The following is a 17,094-nucleotide window of genomic DNA, read 5'->3' as shown; positions in this document are numbered from 1 at the left end:
AGCCAATACGTAGCCAGCAGAGGTCACCCAGCAAAGAATTTGATGAACAGAACAGGAAAATGCTGAACACTGGCTTAGCCAAACTGTATGACAACAACGCTTTCCTCAAATTGACAATGAAGGGAGAAAAGAAGCAACTCACCACTCGAAAACTGGCTAGTCCAGACCACCTAAAGAAACCAAACAAATGCCACAGTGAGGACAACCAGGAACTAGATCCATGAAGATGAGCTATATTCCGAAATCCCACACGAGTAGCATTTCCCCAACCATCACCAGAGCTAAAAGGCTCTGGTGATGGTTGGGGAAACAGCTTGAAATAGTCAGGGGGGACTATCAAAAAGCAGAGATATTGCATGTAAAAGGCCCAAAATACAAAGCAATCCAAACAATGATGGAAAAAAGGCTGCAAATAATGCAGAAAAAACTCAAGGATATTTCTTTTAGTGGAAAGAGCAGAATAAAGCTAGGAAAAAATTGCATAGAAGCGAACCAGAGAACCCTGACCATACAGTGGTAATGTAGAAAGCAGCCAAACTCTAGATGAAAAAGCAGGAAACCCAAAGCAAGTGACCAAAAGGCAACCCATAACTATGGCTCCAAATAAGTCTCTGACAATTTAGCCAGAGCTGCCCTGTCAGTTTGCTCCAGGATATGAGCAAAGGAATGAGTCAGCTCAGCTGCATCACCACAGAAAAATGCAAGCCCATACCACCATGCCAACAAAGGGCAAACAGGAGCAAGCCTTAGGTCAACCTGGGAGAAGGCCAAAATTAACAGATAGAAAAAATTCTGTTAAAAGACAGAGCTTAAGAGACCGGACAGTGTCTGGGCTGACAGAGGGCCAAGGCCTCTGGCAGTGGCAGTAATGAGATTGGCAGGGATGTAAAATCCCCTGCAGAATACTCATACTGAAGCAGCAGCAAAAAGACATCTTGGAACCGAGAGGAAAAATCTGTATTAGCCAAATCGAAGAGGCAAACACAAGGTGTGGGCCCTTCCAATGAATGATTCACAAGAATCATTCATTCTGATGCCCAAGACATCAGTGTGGCTATGTAGGAAGGGGCCACCTGAAGAGAATATAAATATATTTTTTTTTCTGTTTCTATACATATATACATGCATAAACATATGTATACCCTGTACTGTATACACACACTGCTTATTTATTTATAGAATATACTATATTTATATTACCCTATTCAGATTATAGATTTTTTTTCAGAAACAAGCAAACTCCTTATTGAAGCAGAAGGGCTTGACAAATTATGGAACTCCAAGAGTGTGAAAGAGAAAAGAATAGAGCTTGATAAAAGCATAGAGAAGATACGAAGAAAATATGAAAAGGTAAAGTGTACCACAGAAATTGTCGTGTAGGCATCTTTGGTTCCTACATGTATATCTAAATACCAGATTGCCAAGTTATTTTACTCAAATGTTCTCTAACGAAATTCTAATTTTATTTTTAATAACCCCTCATGGAAGTTCGATCTTTTCTGAATCATCCAATCAAAAAGTGTGTTTGGGAATGTTTATATCCCTAATTGGACTTTTGTTTACATTCAAAATAGGGGAAACTCACAAAATAAATGCACAGTGCTGACTGCTGCCCTGGTGGGAGTTTTAAATCCAGGTTTCACCAGGACAGACATTTAAATATAGTTTCATCTAAAATGCACCACTTAAAAAATGGCCCCTTCCTTTCAGTAGAAGTTGAAGTATAAGAGTACAAGGATTAACTAAAGGAGAAAATATGGTTGTGAATTCTTTAAGCATCTTTTTGTATGCAGAGTTGCCAGGAGGGTTTGACAAATGTTACATTGAACAGCGAGACAACTTTTTGGGGAAATTTGGGCATGAATAGGTAATACAGTGGCCCCCTCCGTTTACGAATTGAATCCGTTACCAGAGACGGTTCGTAAGTCAAAAAGTCGCAACCCGAAAAGAAATTTTCCCATAAGAAATTGTAAATTTAATTAATCTGTTCCAAACACTCCCAAAAATATTAGCTTAAAAATAGATTTCATACCTGATTCACACAAATACTTAATACTATAGTATGTACAAGTTATAGCTTACCTTTATTGATAACTCTTGTTGGTGTATGGAAGACGGGGAGGAGAGGTGTTAGTGGTTGGAAGGGGAGTTCCCTTCCATTATAACATCAGGCAGTGATGACTTCTCTTGGGTACTCTCTCATATTTTGCCTGCATACCACTAGGACCTGCTTGTGGCTCACTGCTTGTTTTTCTCACTAAAAACCCTTCCATAGAAACTTGTTTTTTCCTATGTTGTAACACTTGTCTGTAGTGAGGCATCACAGTATCATTAAAAAGTTAAGGCAATGGCCTACTACAGCTAGCTCTGGGCGAGTCATTTCAACAAAAGTTTGCATTTCTTCACATAATCTACACTACTACTTAATTGTTTAGGAAGGGACATTCTGTACTGCCTCCTCCTTCCCTAAAAATTTCCTCAGCATCATTTTGTTGCTGCTCCTTGTGAAGGGCTAAGATTTCTTCGGTGGTCAGTTCTTCGCTGTGTTCCTCCACCAACTCACAACACACAACACTCAGCTCTCACAACACTGTGAATGCCACTTTTTCTAAATTTCTCAAACCATCCTCTGCTCGCCTTAAACTCTTTCATATCTGCATCACTTGTTCCAGGGATTTTCTTTAAAAGGTCTTCATGCAACAGCCTTGCTTTTTTACAAATGATGGGCTCTGAAACTCTATCACCCGCTAACTCCTTTTGTGTATCCAAATTAATAACTTTTCAAAATCAAGTGTTTGTGTTCTTTGTTTCATGATTGTTGACACGCTTTTTGCCACTTTAGCACTCAATGTCCTTTTTCTTAGCAATTACAGTACATATTGTTGACATTTGTTGTACTGCCTAGCTAGTTCAACATCCCATATACCATTTTCATGTTTACGAATGATCTCTTGTTTTTCCTCTATGGTCATCCTCACATGTGTTTTCTTAGGTTGAACCTTACCACTGACTTTCTTGGGATCCATTACATGATATATAATAATTACTTTTATGTTCAAAACCCAAAAGAGCTGAAAAACCATGAAATTCTTTACAAAGAATTCAAGCACGGTCGTCACTAAGTGGGAGGCACTGTTTAAACCGAGGCCCGAGCGACCCTGCCACCAGGAACCACACGCTAGGTCGCCCATATGGGTATCAACAAACTACATTACCCGAGGCAAAGCTCGTAACTCAATTCAAATTTTACAAAGAAATTGGGCTCGTAACCTGAAAAGTTTGTAAATAGGGGCATTCATAAGCCGAGGTGTCACTATATAACCATACATCATTCTTTGCACATCATTGTAGTTCTACAGAACATTTTAAATCTGTCTTTGCTAAAATAAATACAGCAGATCAACAACTTCTGAACTTTACTTAAAAACTGTGTCTTTACAATGATTGTAACATACCAAATAAAGGAAATATACAATTTTACAATGTAAATTATCACTCATTAACAGGAACGACAAAGTCTTACGCAACAGCAGGAGAAGAGAAGAAGTCAGCTTCAGAAATCACATTCTAAACTTGTAAAAAAATACTCGGCCACCAAAGGGATGTAAGTATCAACTGTATTTTGGCTGGCTGAGATTTATTGGCGTTTTATTTACCTTTGATGTTAATAATTAATAACTGTCTTATGCTTGCTTGGTTTCCAGTTGTCGGAGACAGGAAGCCTGTACCGAGGCTTATCAACATCACACTACCGATCTTCTCCCAAGATGCAACCCACAACAGTCGCCAAGCTCCCAGGTACCTATTTACTGCTAGGTGAACAGAGGCATCAGGTGAAATAAAATGTGCCCAACTGTCTCAGTCCTGCCTGGAGACTGATCCCGGAACCGTTGGTTGTGAGCCGACGACATAGATCACTGCATTACAGGACTATATTCTCTTACTCCTTTGTAGAGTACAAAATACAGTATTTTTTGTTTCTCTAAATTATAGTGGTTACAGAAACACTATCTGAATGCTGCATCTTGGCACTTACTTTGACTAGTAGGGTGAGATGTTTGGGCTCATTTCCTTGTACCTGATGCCTCTGTTCACTTAACACTAAATAGCTAACCAGGAGTTAGGCAACTGTTGTGGATTACATGCTGGGGAATGACCAGTCATTGGCTAGGGGAATGAATGACTTTACATCTACATATATGCACACCCTTATGTAGTGTGCACAGATGTGTATGTAGATACTTGTGCACTGTTCATATTTACTTAAACCTGTGCAGAAGAATTATTTTCGAGATGACTTTGAATGAATTTTAGATAGTGATACAATTACCAGAAGCAAATTCTCAGTAACCATCATTATATTCTTTGTTACTGATACAATACTCTTAACCAGAGAACCAACGGGGCCTGTTAAAAGAGAAAGCGCTCAAGAGCTTAGCACAATGCAAGAAGAGCTTGACGCACGTTTACAAGAGCTGGAGAAGTCCTACCAGGCGAGTCTTAATGAGCTTGGCCAAGCAACTTTGATAGCCGAAAAGAAACTGCAAGAAAAATATCATGAACCGGTGAGTAATTCAGTTATTTTTTGTTCTTTGTTATTTAAGGGCAACAATGTCCAGAGGATCAAATAATCTTATATTAAACCAGTATAGAAAGCCTGTAAATATTGATCTTAAAAACATTTGCAGCATTAATGCTAAGTTAGTACCCTTGGGTGTCCTAACTGCATTAATACCATGGGCTCTTTCCTCATGCCAGCACAAACATTAAAAAAAAAGTCAGTTTAAAGTCTTATGTAATTTAGCACAGATTTAAATTGATATTGTACTATCTTGTGGAAGACATACTGATTTTCCACTTTCTTGTGATTCACTGCATTAATTTGTCATCATGATGTATATTGGTGAAAAAAAAACTTTATTTTGTCTTTTGCAAGGTGGATAGTTTGTTTTGGATGTTTAAAATCCCAGGGTACTAAGATAGGGTTAAATAAAATGTTATAGAAGGAGGAGAGAGGATTGCTGGGAAGAAGGTGAGTGGACATGGTAAGCATTTGAGAAAGTGGGGAGTGTGAACAATTCACAAGAGATGGTAAGGAAGAAAGTAAGTGGAAATAGTTTGCAAAAGGGAGTGAATATACAGTACAGTATTTGCATATAATGTTTATGACAATTCAGGAGGAGTACTGTTCACCTTGTATTATGAAGCAGTGGGTTGCTGCTGTGGATGACTGCTGGAGTGTGGTGGGGCATGTTTTTCCTGATGCTATACATGGCACTGAATTTTGAAGGATTTAAAATATTAATCGTCCATTGTTTACATGTGAGAGGTTATAGATATTAAATGCAACAATACAGTGCTCACCTTTTTTATTCTCAGTTGATGCTTCTCTGCCCAATGAAAGTGGGAAATGGAGTACAATGGAACCTCAATTTATATTATTACTCTTGTATCAAATTATTTTTCAGATATACTCAGCACTAGATAAAGCCATGAAAATGTCTCAAGCAGCACAATTAAAAACCTTACAAACTTTACACGATAAACAAGTGGACGATATAAAACGAAGAACAGAAGAAGCGCACAGAGAAAAGCGGAAAGGTCTTGGTAAAACAACTGGTGATAAAGAAGAATTAAGCAGGTTGGTTACCCTCTTTTTTTCTGGGGTGGAGCCCATTCGGCTCCCTGGAGTTATTCGGGCTGATATGAATGTATTAAACCCTGGCATCAAAGCAATTGGAGTTCTTAAGCCTACCAGGGACCACGAGCCAGAACCTGGCCCCCCACAGAGAGGCACAAGGAGCAATGGCCTATAGAAACCCCTGTGTGGTTGGAAGCATTCTATGTCTGCCATCGACCAAGTCAGGCAATAATTATATTGCCCACTTAGTGCAACCCCACAAAACACATTAACACATTTTTTCTTTGGTTATAATAAATTGTATGGGCTAAAATGGATTTTTTTTTAAGTACAGTATCATTGTAAAATATTTCAAATCTGTAATAAATGCAAAGAACAGAAAAATATTGTTAGTCAGCTCCAAACAAGTCACAGTTTTTATGCCATCAAAACACTTCATTTATCTATCACCTCATCAGAATGGGTCATGTTAATTATCTCCCTCTGAAACCTCACTGCCCTACTCAGTAGTACACTTAAGGATGGACTAAAATGTCATCACTTTCCTTTCTATTTGTTGGCTGAGTATTAATTCTTAGGCACTGCTTAGAAAATACAATGGTTTAGCCTAACCAGAAGTGTCAGAACCTGTGCACCTCACCCAGCTTAAAGGAACTGATAATCATTAAGCCTGTGAAGCATCAGCATTGCAGTGATTTTAGTTTCCTTAAACTACCACAATTTTTACATCGGGGTTAATAGCTAAGAATATATTAATTACCTAAGGTAATTACCTAAGTGTAGTTACAGGATGAGATCTACGCTCGTGGTGTTCTGTCTCCCTAGCACTCTGTCATATAACACTTGTGTCAAACAAGAGGACAGGTGGCATAATCAGAGTTTAATCTCTGGGAGTTTCAGCAATGCATACCCTCCAGTATTGTTTTAATTGGGTTTTAAGTGAACAAATCCACAAGGGCCGTGATGAGGGTTCGAACCTACGTCCGAGAGGATCCCAGGCTCTCGAACATAGGTTCGAGAGTTTTAAGATAATTATTATCTACCAATTTTAACACATTCGCATTCTGATGATGCTAAAACAGCGTTATGCGTACTCTGACAGTAAATGTTCCGATGATGCTAAAATACGTCATCCATCTGCTATAAATAAAAGTTTGTATTTTCATCTCTATCACAAAATCGATTATAAGTACACATTTATTTTTGCATCTGTTCTCTAGAGAATTCATTTGTGAACATTTTGATACCAAATTTATAGTTATAACCCAACAAATTGGAAAACGTAAGCTAGTAAACCTTTTTTACATCTTAGTAGCCCATGAGCTGCCTGGGGAGTTTAGAACATTTATGCCAAATTGTAAATTTCTTTAATCAAGTCAGTCATTCAATTTGTTAAAGACTCAACATATAATGCTCACAGGCATGGATTGCAAGCCTGAATTTGGGCAAGTCAAGGTCTCCCTTGGCCAACAACAGACCATCCTCAGGATGCTGCCCGCAACAGTTGTCTAATTCCCACGTTTCCTCAGTTGCGAGCCAAGGACATAGACCACAACCAATATAAAAATTTAATTTGCTTCTAGAATGTACAAATAAATCATCAAAATATGTAATAACATATTCCACTGAATTGTACTTTCTCCTCTATAAATAAAATACAATTAAACAGTTAAATATGTTTTATAAATGGATTAAAACATTGAATTATGGTTTAGAGCCCTTCGTGTATACTCGGTGTTTGTTTTGGCAAATGTTAAGAGATAGGAAGCTCGCAGTTTGTCGAGGTCCCTCTAACCACGGTAAAGCTGTGTCTGTGTGGTCACCCATGCAGTTACTGGCCTGACCTTCATTTAACATGACTAAAGTAGTAATTGCAGATCAGTATACTGTATGTACAAGTTAATATTCTCTTGCTGAATCAGTGAGGACTATAACAAATAATTAATTGCAACTTTAAGGAAACATCAGTTATACTGAATACATTTGTTTTACAAATTGCCCAAAATGTTATGCATGTTACTGGCACTGCAAGAATGTACTAATTAATTACCGAAATGTGTACTACAACTTGCTTCTTATATACAGGCAAAATAAATGATAATATGCATTCGTATTTTCACAGGAAAAAGCGCGAGATTAGTAAACAGATAGTTGCCGAAGGTATCCAGGAAAGACAGAGGCTCACTGACATTCATGACAAGAAGAAGACAGAATTAGAAAAGCAACACGAAGAAATTCGCATTCTGTTTGAGGAAGAAAAACTCAAGGTAAGCTTCCTTGTTAATAATGTGACAGATAGAAATAACTTTGGTACTTATTATAATGCACTTGGTTTAGTATATTATTTCTTCACATACTTAAGGTTACATGATTATACATGCTTTCTGTTTTTCAGGCGAGAAATGCAATTGAAACAGATTATGAAGAAAGACGCATAAAACTAGAAGAATCCCTTTCCTCATAGACTGCTGTTTAAGGTACTAATTGTTTTATTTTGCCATATTTCATTATGCCTTATATTTAAACAATGCAAATATATGATGTGATGTAATTTGCAATGTAATTTATTAATTTGTGATGTAATTTATTAATTTAGTAATATCATTTGCTTTTATTGTATATTCAGGGCCATTTAGTGCAATTGGCTTCATTCTTGGCTCATTATTAGGGGGGATTCCAGGTGGAACAGAAGTGGTTGGGCACATTTCCTTTGTCTTAATGCTTTTATTCACCTAGTAGTAATAGGTACCCAGGAGTTTGGCAACTTATGAGGATTCATCTTGAAGGTCAGTAGTGTGACCCCTGGGGGGGGGGGATGGGAGGGGGGGGGGTGAAATTGATATAAGCCTAAAGTAGTATACATATATTCACAGGTTTCCTGTTCCTCAACAAAATGAATTATGTAAGTTCATAATTAGATATTTTTGCACAATTTTCTTAATGTTATGGTATAGGCAGTGAATGCTCGGTTTCTTATCTGTCATGGTTATATTTTTTGTATGTCAAATTTGTTTGTTACATAATGTGACTGATTAAGGTTTGTATATAATAGATGTTAATTAGAACATCACTCCTTGGAGGGTTGTATTATGATTATAATTATTTGTATTCAAAAGAATGTGTGTACAAAGAACATAAGAATAATGTACAATTGTTAGGGGCAGAAGTTACACATACTAATGAAGTCACTATTATGCAAAGCATTTTCTGCAAAACTTAAAATAATATAAAAAGAAATTTAACTAAAGGTGTGAGGGGGGTAAATACTTAATACTAAAAGAGAAGCTAGCAAAAAGAGAAAGCTCATGTAAAATAAATGAATACAAAAACGGCGATACTTGACACTTTTGAGCTTTTGGCGAGCGCGAAAGTTCGTATGACAAACCATACGGATCAATCACAAATGGCAATTTGCACACAGAAGGAAATTGCAGATAGCGTTGGAGCAACGAAAGTGTTAATAACTCTCCAAAAGTTCATATGGTCTTAAGCTCAACACCAAACCTCATCTTTACTATTTACACTGATGATTACAGAATTTGTATGATAATGCAACACTAAACAAAATTTAATTTATAATATAAACTTGTTTTCAGGTACAGGGAGAGGCTGCATGTACCTGTATTACAGCACATGGTTTGCCAACCGCAGAACACAACCCCATGTTCCTTAACAGTAGGCGCCTTTGTTTAAGCAAATGACAGTTTCATATGATGTCAAGCCTACACAGGTTCTAAAGACACTGTTCTACAGTTGACACCATTCTCAGTCATTTGCTTTTGTGTGTGTGTGTGTGTGTGTGTGTGTGTGTGTGTGTGTGTGTGTGTGTGTGTGTGTGTGTGTGTGTGTCAAAAATCTCCTGGCGCCTGAATAAACAAAGAAGCTTTATGTGTGTGGGGGTCATTCACTACTAGTCACTGTGTAGAGGAAACCACTAGTGCTGCCCATGTGAGCCAAGTGTTTAGGATTCGTGTAATTGTGGGTTTATTATGTACTGTACAGTATAATCCTGACGAGAGATTTTATATTTGCTGTAAATTAGAAACTTGACATTAGAGGCTGAATTACGACAAGTATTTTTTTGTTGGGATTGAGAGAGAGAGAGAGAGGTTAGTGTTACTGCGTCTCTCACTGCCTCTGGCCAGGGAAAGAAATACATGCAAAAATATTTTATTTGGAGGATGGAAAGACATTTAATTAATAGACATTTAACTATTTAAGGCATTTTTGAATATACATTATATTTATTACTCATCCTTTGCAGTTTTCATTGATGAATGTATCTTTTGTTGCTGGTTTCAAATTAAGTTATTTCAGATGGGAACATGATTATTTTTCAGTATTTGTTATTTTAGTATTACATGAATTATGTCAAATCATCAGTTTTGTTGTTACAATTTACAATTTCTTGTGTGTGTACATTTTGTTGGGTCTCGTTATGTTATCAGGTGCCAATAATTGTTTTCCACATTATAAATTATCGTGATATAAAGTGTGGATTAGCTATTAATTTGACGTGTAATTCATATCATTCTTAAATATTCATTTTTCATCATGATATATGCCATATTACAATTTGTTTTCTCCAGTTGATAACCGTTTGTGGTTTGTCAATATTTGGGAAACAATTTTCATGATCATCACACAGATGCAGTACTTTTTATATGGGTTTTCTTACGTTGTCGTGATTGGAGTATATTATTTGTGATATATTTGGAAGCAAGAGACTAAAAGCTGTAAACAATCATTAGACATATGCCAATGTTGATACTGTCATTTATTGTTAAACAATGTATATAGCTACTTCAGTGAATTTTTAATATGACTATAATCATCAGCATCAATAAAAGTATGGATGCAATTTATGTGGTATATGTACTAGGTATTTCAGAAGTGAAAATGAAGACAAGGGCTGCGTTCGACAATTGTCTCTTCTTGCATCTCTAAGTACGATTTACTTCCTAACAGGAGATAGTTTACTAATTGGTAAGGAATGTTTTAGACCAACCTAAACCAATTGAACATTATATAAATTCTTCAACTTGGGAACCTATTAGTCCCACCAGCCTTTATTATAAGAAATGTTCTCTAATATACAGTACTACTACCCAATTACACCTCTATTACATTGTGTATAAATTTACCATTACTTTCCAAGATAATTACCTCATTTTCTGTATGAAATCCAAAGAAAGTTATGTTATCTAGGTTTGTAGAGAACTAAATAATTCCTTATCATTTGGGGAATGATGTACTCCTGCGTGGGGTTCCAGGTGAGATGCTTAAATTTAATGAATTTTCGAACACAGCCAGAATATTCTATGCAGATGTAGTTGACCATAGTCCTTACTGGCCTTTCTACTCCTTAAACAAGAAGCTCTGCCTCATGTATAGGTAATCAAGATTCCATTACAAGAAAATTCATACATGGGTACTCTCAACTCTGGCTTGTCAAATTGTGTGTGTATAAAATTCTTATTTATTTAGTATTCTAAACCGTGTTACAATCGTGTGCATTTTTTATGTACACTTCAGTGATGTTGAGAGCCTGATGCATGTAGTATCAAATGCTAGGAAATGAATTTATACTGATAATTATTTAATTATACATCACATTTATCATAAACATCAAGACAAAATGGTTACTTTTAGTTGTAGCATGAAGACACTTTCAAAAAAGATTATAGGTTAATAATTTGCACATCTCCCACATGTAAGAGAGTTGTATTGACATCTTTTAGATAAGAGTGTATTGATAACTAGGCTCTTCTCAGATGTACTGTACTGTTATGCTACTTTACACCTCTGTGTACTAACTTGTTATTTGTCATTTACAATTACATTTGTAATCTAAAAATTAAAAAAAAAATTTTTTTTTATATTTGTGTATAAAATATATTTCTGTTTATCGAAGAAAATATGTAGATTTTAACATTTACAGTATTTCACAAGCAGACAATGAGTCACAATAACGTGGTTGAAGTATGTTGACCAGACCACACACTAGAAGGTGAAGGAAGAATGGTCCAGGACGGACCGAAACATTGTCGTCCCTTCACCTTCTAATGTGTGGTGTGGTCTGGTCAACAGTATTTCACAAGTTTTTTTTTTCAAATGTATTTATTAATTAATATCAACACACATTCAGGAACTCTCCTTTTTTATTTGTCTTGGTGCACGTACAGTATATTTAGCCTCGATTACCAATAGGTGCCATGACACAGAGTTGGTCGAACGCATGTTTTGTATTGTTAAAGCAACTTCATAAGCATTATTTAGAATAAATTTAATAACTGACTTTGCAGTGCAATAATGAAATTAAATATTTAAGAAAGAAATGGAAAGAGCTAATGGAATCATTCCCGGAAGATTTTGTATTTGATGTCGAAGATAATTGAATTGCCTAGCTGGTGTGTAGCAGAATACCAGGAGGCCTATAGCAGAGTACCACTTTTAAAGAATAAAAGTTAGAATTTTGTCCTTTGATCTTAACGTGTAAAAAGTGTTTGCTTTGGGCCGAGCTTCTTCCCTCAAATGTTTCTCAACAACATTTTGGATGATTTAGGATGTGAAACGTTTTTTCCAGAAAGAACTGTATGAATCATGTTAGGTGATCACAAAACATTTTTGGCTAGTGTAGTGAAATTGCAGAGTTCTTTTGATGTTGGACTCAAATTACTAGAATTCCACTAATTTTCATAGAACCCTTAACTGCTGTTAATGAATAGAAGGTGTGTTTTTTATATGTAATTTTTTTGTAAAAGTTAAACCTCGGTCATTACGTGAAGTCAGCTGTGTATAATAGGTGTTCATTCGTCTCCCTTCCCATACTCACGCCCAGCTGTCCCGTAACGGAGTATTTAGTGTTCTTAACATGCTACACATCCCACTCTTTTTCTTGACATTTCATTCATTGTGTGTGTCTACACTAAGAGGTAAGGCCAAAACCTTGAAAACATTTACACAATTTATAGTTGCCCCTGAAATCATCATATCCCAAGTTCCACTTACATGTTCATCAAAGAGAATTTATTCTCATTGTCAGCAAGAGAGAGACAGCAAACCCAGTGCTAAATGTATTAGTCTACCAGTACAATTGTCAAGCTATATTTTCACATGTTAATTACCGAGCCGATTATGTTTGCCTTCTCTCTGTCAACTGACATCAGATGATCGTTACTGAAGTGTGAAAAAGTGTAGAGAGCAATAAGAATCAGTTTCAGTGATTTTTGGCTCGTCACTGTTTGAGCCTTTCAATATGTGAGCAGTACACTAAGAGATTATGCCTGTTGAATTGGCTACCACTCAGTTGTATTGTTTTCTCAACTGTTTGTTATTTGTTGTCAATGTGTAGAGACTGGCAACATACCAGATACCTCCCTTATGTAGTCTTTAAGTTAATGGACCAATGAAAAGTCACTTACATCCATGTACATGCATGCAAGCATGCACGAGCATATGTATACATACACAATGTAAACATGCATACATACATATACATTTACACAGACAAGTACACATGGAAATAAGAACCTAGATTATTCCCAAGGTTTTCAAGTCATATTGATGTCAACCTGCAGCCAAGTGCATAAGACATTCTTGTTCCTTTGAAAAGTTGGCTTAAGAATGGCTGATACTTTGAAAATATGTGGAACTTTTGAGGAGAGTTGTAACCCTAGACAGTTAAATGAATATAATAAAGTATTCTCAAAACTATTGGGCTTGGGGCATTATTAGCAAGGAAAAGCTGATGCATTTTTTAAAGATCTAATTGCAGTGTAATCTTCATATGCAATTCCTAACAATTTATTTATGTAAGTTTTAAAGCAACTCTTACCAGTGCTGATGTGCTGTTCTATGTACAAATGCACAAATATTTTGTATAGCATCTACCTGAGCTCCATTTCATTGGGGGCTTTCTTTATAAATATACAAGTATGTAAGTATTTAATTTAAAATACACTGTCAAGATTTGAGCCTTTAAAGCTGAGGTTGTGAAGAAGTTTGATCAACATGACTGTCTTGAGGCACAGCCACCAATACAAGTGCTGCATTCATACAACATGCTTTCATTATCCTTTGCAATAAATCCTGTGGTTTACCATTGTCATGATGTAAAATCTGTTTGGCTGAAGGTTTCCCCCTTTTCCACAATGCTTACAACAGACTTCTTAAAGGATGCAATCCTCACCAGTTCCCTAATTCCCAGGTCTATTTACTGCTAGGTGAATAGATGTTTCAGGTGTAAGGAAACATCTGTTCTCTTTGAGAATCAAACCTGGGCTCTTTCAGTTGTGAACTGATACACCATACTGTGCCCTGCTACAACCCCCCCCCCCCCCCACTCCACCCATGCTGTGCGGGGCGTATTACACATTATGGGATAACCGACTGTCTGTCCATTCCTGTCTGCTCGTTATGCTGCCCTTCCTTTTGAAAATTGTCCGCTTTATCGACTTCCTTCAAGACCACACGTTAGCCTCTTATCACGCCCTCTTACCACTCTCAGGGAGCCGGCTCTTCTATACAATAGTTACCACTCAGTCCCCAAGGTGAAAGAGTGTCCGGGCATATGACTTGTTATGTGTACTTATTTGCGATTCGTTTGGGCTGTCACGTGTGGTGATTAGTGTTGGGTAAGGCTAGGCCAGGTCAGGTCAGACTAGGCCAGGTCAGACTAGGCTAGGTAAGGCTAGGCCAGGTCAGGTCTGGTCAGGTCTGGCTAGGCCAGGTCAGGCTAGGCAGGGTGAGAGAAGTAAAGCGGCAGGTACTTACGTTTCCGAGAAAGTAGCGGCGGTAGTATATTGTTGATTTAGATTCGACGACATCCTGAAGCTAGTAGGTGGCGGCCTCATCGCTCTCGAACTTCTTGTTGTTGTAGGGGATACGAGGCACACCCAATATCCCCCTTACATTGATCACATCGCACACTAATATTTTTACTATTTCGGACACCAGATTTGTCTGTTTCGTATATGTATAATTGTTCAATATTAAAACCACAATAGAATGCTCTTAACAGTTACAATTTTCAACTTAACAGCCATATAGTTGGCAAGAACGCCGCCCGCCAGTGCAAATGTCTCAGACCCTGTTGGAATATAACCAGTCTGTCAATCGGGTCAACCCAAGTGTTGCGTTTCCATGCGTTTCCAAAAGGGTCGCCCATGTTGGAATCGGTGAACGCCCTAGTAATATTGTTGAAAACATCTTAACTTATTAAACCAAAGGTCTTTTTAAGTCAGAAGAAGGGCAGAAACTAGATCTATACGGGGCGGACTGTATTTTCTTGGATTGTCGGAAAGCCTTTGACAGTACCGCATAAAAGGTTGATGCATAAACTGAAGAAACAGGCAGGAGTAACTGGTAGGGCGCTCCAGTGGATATGGGAGTACCTTAGCAATAGGAAGCAGAGAGTTACGGTGAGGAGTGAGACCTCAGATTGGCCTGAAGTCACTAGTGGAGTCCCACAGGACTCTGTACTCGGTCCTATCCTGTTTCTGATATATGTAAATGATCTCCCGGAGGGTATAGACTCATTTTTCTCAATGTTTGCTGATGATGCCAATAATGAGAAGGATTAAGACAGAGGAGGACGGCTTGAGGCTTCAAGAAGACCTAGACAAGCTGAAGGAATGGTCGAACAAATGGTTGTTAGAGTTTAACCCAAGCAAATGTAATGAAGATAGGTGTAGGGAGCAGGAGGCCAGGAAGGTATCATCTTGGAGAGGAAAATCTTCAAGAGTCAGAGAGAAAAAGACTTGGGGGTTGATATCACACCAGACCTGTTCCCTGCAGTCCATATCGAGAGGATAACATCAGCGGCATATGCCAGGCTGGCCAACATAAGAACGGCATTTAGAAACTTGTGTAAGGAATCATTCAGAACTTTGTATACTACATATGTCAGGCCAATCCTGGAGTATGCAGCCCCAGCATGGAGTCCATATCTAGTCAAGGATAAGACTAAACTATAAAAGGTTCAAAGGTTTGCCACCAGACTAGTACCCGAGCTGAGAGGTATGAGCTACGATGAGAGACTACGGGAATTCAACCTCACCTCGCTGGAAGACAAGAATTAGTGGGGACATGATCACCACATTCATGATTCTCAAGCGAATTGATAGGGTAGACAGACAGGCTATTTAACACAAGGGACACACGCACTAAGGGACACAGGTGGAAACAGTGCCCAAATAAGTCAGAGATATTAGAAAGAACGTTTTTAGTGTCAGAGAAGTTGACAAATGGAATGCATTAGAAAGTGATGTGGTGGAGGCTGACTCCATACACAGTTTCAAGTGTAGATATGATAGAGCCCAATAGGCTCAGGAACCTACACACCTGTTGATTGACGGTTGAGAGGCGGGACCAAAGAACCAGAGTTCAACCACCGCAAGCAAAATTAGGTGAGTACATATCTCCCCTCCCCTCCACACAACACCCTGACACTCGCGGCAACAGTGACAAAGAGAATACTTAAACAATTATCTAATGACAATCTCCCTGACCTAACAGATTCACAAAGACATGAAAGTTGTAGCATTAAACATTATCGCGAGGAGACATTTATATATGGAACTATATATAAATGAACTCGCCCATCGTAACTATACCAACTTATCAGGAGCACCATTGTGCCTGGCCGGGTGGTTCGCTGGTAATCCACCCCCACAACCACACCCTCCCTGTTCCTGTTGGCCGGGAACGTGAAAAACTGGCAGTTCCCTCTCCGTTCGCCACTTGCCCCGTTCCTGTGCCAGGTAAGTTACGGGCTCACCACAGCCCGTGCTACTTGGAACTTGTTCCGAGTAGCTGAATCTATAAACAACAACAACTCTCCGTTCTATCCACTCAACCCCACCGGCCATAACTGTGGACAAGGTACTTCCACAGACCCTGGGTCGTCTCAGAGACTCGAGTGTGGGAGGCGGACCCGACTCCCAATCTGCCTTGTAAATCTGTACTTCATCTCAGAGATAAGTACTTATCAGAGGGCAACTAAGACTGGTCTCGACGAGGATAGGAAGCCGGCGGTTTGTCAAAAAGTCTCGCACCCCCACCATTACTCTCCAATGTCGTTGCTTACCTTTTTTTGCGAACTGGACTAAACGTGATGATTTTATCAAGACAGTCGAGGCAGTCACGCACGTCCGGCTCATCCCCTTCATCTGTATCCAACAGTATAGGCGGCGAACCAGGATTCAATGGCATAAGTCTCCTAAATTTTTTCTTCCGGGCATGGCAGAATTTGCACCCAAGAACATATATACTTGCTGACTGCGGCGGCGGCGGCGCTCTCACAGCCACTTTACATTTGTCTACTCCTTCTACCATTCCTCGGAGTCGGGCGGGAGGGAGGGCAAAGTATGAGCTGGTAGCTGCCGGCCACTGTGCTGGCCCGCACCACCACCTGTTGTGGTCTACATGCACCTCCTTCACCAGTCAGGTGA

General features: G+C 38.4%; 1 protein-coding gene and 1 long non-coding RNA gene across 11 annotated transcripts in view; one reads left to right on the top strand and one right to left on the bottom strand.

Moving 5' to 3' along the window:
* Positions 1 to 13,703, top strand: part of Plc21C (Phospholipase C at 21C) — a 298,940-nt gene extending 285,237 nt beyond the window's left edge. For 9 of the 10 annotated variants that reach the window (XM_069301328.1, XM_069301327.1, XM_069301326.1 and 6 more), the window contains 7 exons: positions 1,229 to 1,350; positions 3,507 to 3,604; positions 4,394 to 4,565; positions 5,469 to 5,641; positions 7,764 to 7,908; positions 8,037 to 8,118; positions 9,238 to 13,703. In XM_069301328.1, the coding sequence (XP_069157429.1) occupies positions 1,229 to 1,350; positions 3,507 to 3,604; positions 4,394 to 4,565; positions 5,469 to 5,641; positions 7,764 to 7,908; positions 8,037 to 8,105 (779 nt within the window). In that variant the 3' untranslated portion in view covers positions 8,106 to 8,118; positions 9,238 to 13,703. Of the gene's footprint in view, positions 1 to 1,228; positions 1,351 to 3,506; positions 3,605 to 3,704; positions 4,328 to 4,393; positions 4,566 to 5,468; positions 5,642 to 7,763; positions 7,909 to 8,036; positions 8,119 to 9,237 lie in introns of those variants that run through there. The other variant, XM_069301330.1, reaches the window with a different exon arrangement.
* Positions 1 to 16,584, bottom strand: part of LOC138350452 (uncharacterized) — a 38,066-nt gene extending 21,482 nt beyond the window's left edge. The window contains exon 1 of the long non-coding RNA XR_011222102.1: positions 14,417 to 16,584. This is a non-coding gene — a long non-coding RNA (uncharacterized lncRNA). The remainder of the gene's footprint in view (positions 1 to 14,416) is intronic.
* Positions 16,585 to 17,094: the final 510 nt, after the last annotated feature.

This window comes from Procambarus clarkii, chromosome 45 (assembly GCF_040958095.1).
Source record: "Procambarus clarkii isolate CNS0578487 chromosome 45, FALCON_Pclarkii_2.0, whole genome shotgun sequence".
NCBI classification, from domain to species: Eukaryota; Metazoa; Arthropoda; class Malacostraca; order Decapoda; family Cambaridae; genus Procambarus; species Procambarus clarkii.
This window is presented reverse-complemented; position numbering and strand designations above follow the sequence as displayed.